This window comes from Eurypyga helias, unplaced genomic scaffold (genome assembly GCF_000690775.1).
Source record: "Eurypyga helias isolate BGI_N326 unplaced genomic scaffold, ASM69077v1 scaffold46684, whole genome shotgun sequence".
NCBI classification, from domain to species: Eukaryota; Metazoa; Chordata; class Aves; order Eurypygiformes; family Eurypygidae; genus Eurypyga; species Eurypyga helias.
Window position 1 is genome coordinate 6,010 of NW_010246411.1, and position 2,248 is coordinate 8,257.

At 54.2% G+C, this 2,248-nt stretch overlaps 1 protein-coding gene across 1 annotated transcript; it reads right to left on the reverse strand.

Annotated features, from left to right (window-relative positions):
- Positions 1–1,028: 1,028 nt before the first annotated feature.
- BTG2 (BTG family, member 2) lies at positions 1,029–1,467 on the reverse strand (the record flags this gene model as incomplete). Its single annotated transcript, XM_010150383.1, has 1 exon — positions 1,029–1,467. A coding segment is annotated over one exon (439 nt), but the record flags the coding sequence as incomplete, so codon positions are not given.
- Positions 1,468–2,248: the final 781 nt, after the last annotated feature.

A 2,248-nucleotide genomic window follows, 5' to 3' on the forward strand; every position in this document is an offset into this window, starting at 1 on the left:
AGAGATAGGGCAAAGGGAGTTTTCACACACCAACCTCCACAGCAAAAGGCAAGTTGCTTCAGCTCTTCTGGAGAAGTGACACGGCAAGTCGTCAGCACTGGATTAGGCAACTTTTGCAAGCAAGAGGCCAGGCTCTGCTCTTGGAGCCCCACAAGAGCAGGTCGTGGGCTGATGTCTAAGCCACACATAGCAGAAAGGCTCTGTAATTCACAGCTGTTCAGTTCTGGTTTCGGGGTCTGGAGTACTCTTCGCAGGGGGCGATAGCCAGGTACTGGGGAGCACCAGGAACAAACAGCACTCCAGTGTCACCACAGTAGCTGCAATATTCATCTTGGGGACCTTCTCTGCACAGCCTGACCCCAGCACATCTCTGCCTTCCTCCACAGCAAAGATCCCCACATCCAGGAGCAGACAGGAATGATGGAGGCAGGCCATACTCCCCCTTGCTTGGTGCTGGGAGTGGGGCAGAGCTGCAGAGTAAATGGGTCCAGGGGAAGTGTGCAAGAGCAAAGGGGAGGGATCCCAGGGTCCCCAACATCACACAGCCCTGAGGCAAGGTTCCCCCAAACACTATATCCAGGCCCCAGAAAGATGAGACAAGCTGGGGAGTGAAGTTGGTGAAGGAAACACAATCCCTTCTCCAACAGTATTGTAATACTTGGTGCTACAGTAATACTGTTGGGTCCAGGATGGTGAGAAGGTGACAGACACGTCCCACCACCAAGCCACACTTTCCAGCCTGGCTCTTTCCCCATTCCAAGCTGCCCAAGTGAGCAAGCCAGGCCAAAAATTGCCATCCAACACTAATTAGGTAGATATCGGCTTCATCATAAAAACTCATAAGCTTGCAACAGCTTTAAAAAAGGCACCTAGAACACCGCTTCTGTTCAAAGCGGTGCCCAATATTTTCATTTTGGATTTTCTTGGATTTTTTTAAAAAATATAAATAGCTCTTCATCTTAAAAATAGATCCTCAGGTGAGGTATACAGTAGCCTGTGTCTTGGCAGTGTAAGGACAAGAGGAGTATTTAGCTGGAGACAGTCATGATGTAGTTTTTGGAAGGGCTGGTGCGACCGAGCATCATCTGGTTCTTGCAGGTAAGCATCCCGTAGGAGCTCACAGGCTTCGCTGCAGTCGCTTCGTATAAGACACAGATGGAGCCGTCCTCACCGATGCGGTATGAGACCTCATAGGGGTCCACCCAGAGCGTGAGCTCGCTGGGCAGGAGCTGGTAGAGCTGCGGTAGGCTCAGTCCAATCTGGCTAGCTGCCTTGCTGATAATGGGGTCCATTTTGTGATTGATCCGGATGCAGCGATACCCAGAGCCTTTGAACGGTTTCTCAGGAAACCAGTGATGTTTGTAGTGCTCTGCAAGGGAAGCGAGAAGGGAAGGGCAGTGAGCAGGCGTGCAGCAGCTGGGAAGAGGTCTGTGTCCTGCTGCAGTCCCGAGGGGGTCCCGCACCTCACTGTGAGCAGAGGAAACAGCATCCTCCACTGGATGGAAGTTCTGGAGCCAAGCGCTCAGCTACTCAGCCACTGCTTGCTCCACGGCACAGGAGCACAGCTCTTCGGGTCCTAAAACCCCAGGCAGGATGGTGCCACGGGGGGGCTGCAGTGATGGGACCCCAGCACCTTCTCACCCAGATCACTGAGGTGGCCAGAGTAGATATCATATCACCAGCAACAAAACACCCCAGTCAGGGAGTAACATCCCGGTCATTCTCAAAGTTCAGGGGCACGTCGCTGCCCCTTATCTCAGCACAGCGGCAAACAAACCGCCCCGATAACACAAGGCAGTGTTAGGCTGGGAGGAGACCCCTGAACCACCCAGCTAGTGCTGAGCCCCTGACACGCTCATGGGGAGGGGAGTGCCAAACCCCATCGATACCGGACTGAGAACTTCTTGCCAACACACAAGGCACACGGCGTAGCTTTGGATGATCTGGACCAAGCCCCAGCAAGGAAAGCTTCAAGCAGGTGGGATGCACAAATCCCCAAAACACCAGGCAAAGGGTCTGCTCCTGTTCAGGGACAAGGCAGCTGCATGTCCAGGACCCCAGAGGGACCCAGGTGGGTGTGCAGGGAGGCACACAGCCTAGTAGTCCCCAGAGGGACGTGGGTGGGCACCCAAAGGCACAAATAGATATCCGGTATCAAGGATGACACAGCTGGGTGTCAGGGAAGGACACAGCTGGGTGCCCAAGCCAAGAGGGCACAGGTGGGCACCCATGGAGGGGCACCAGGTCC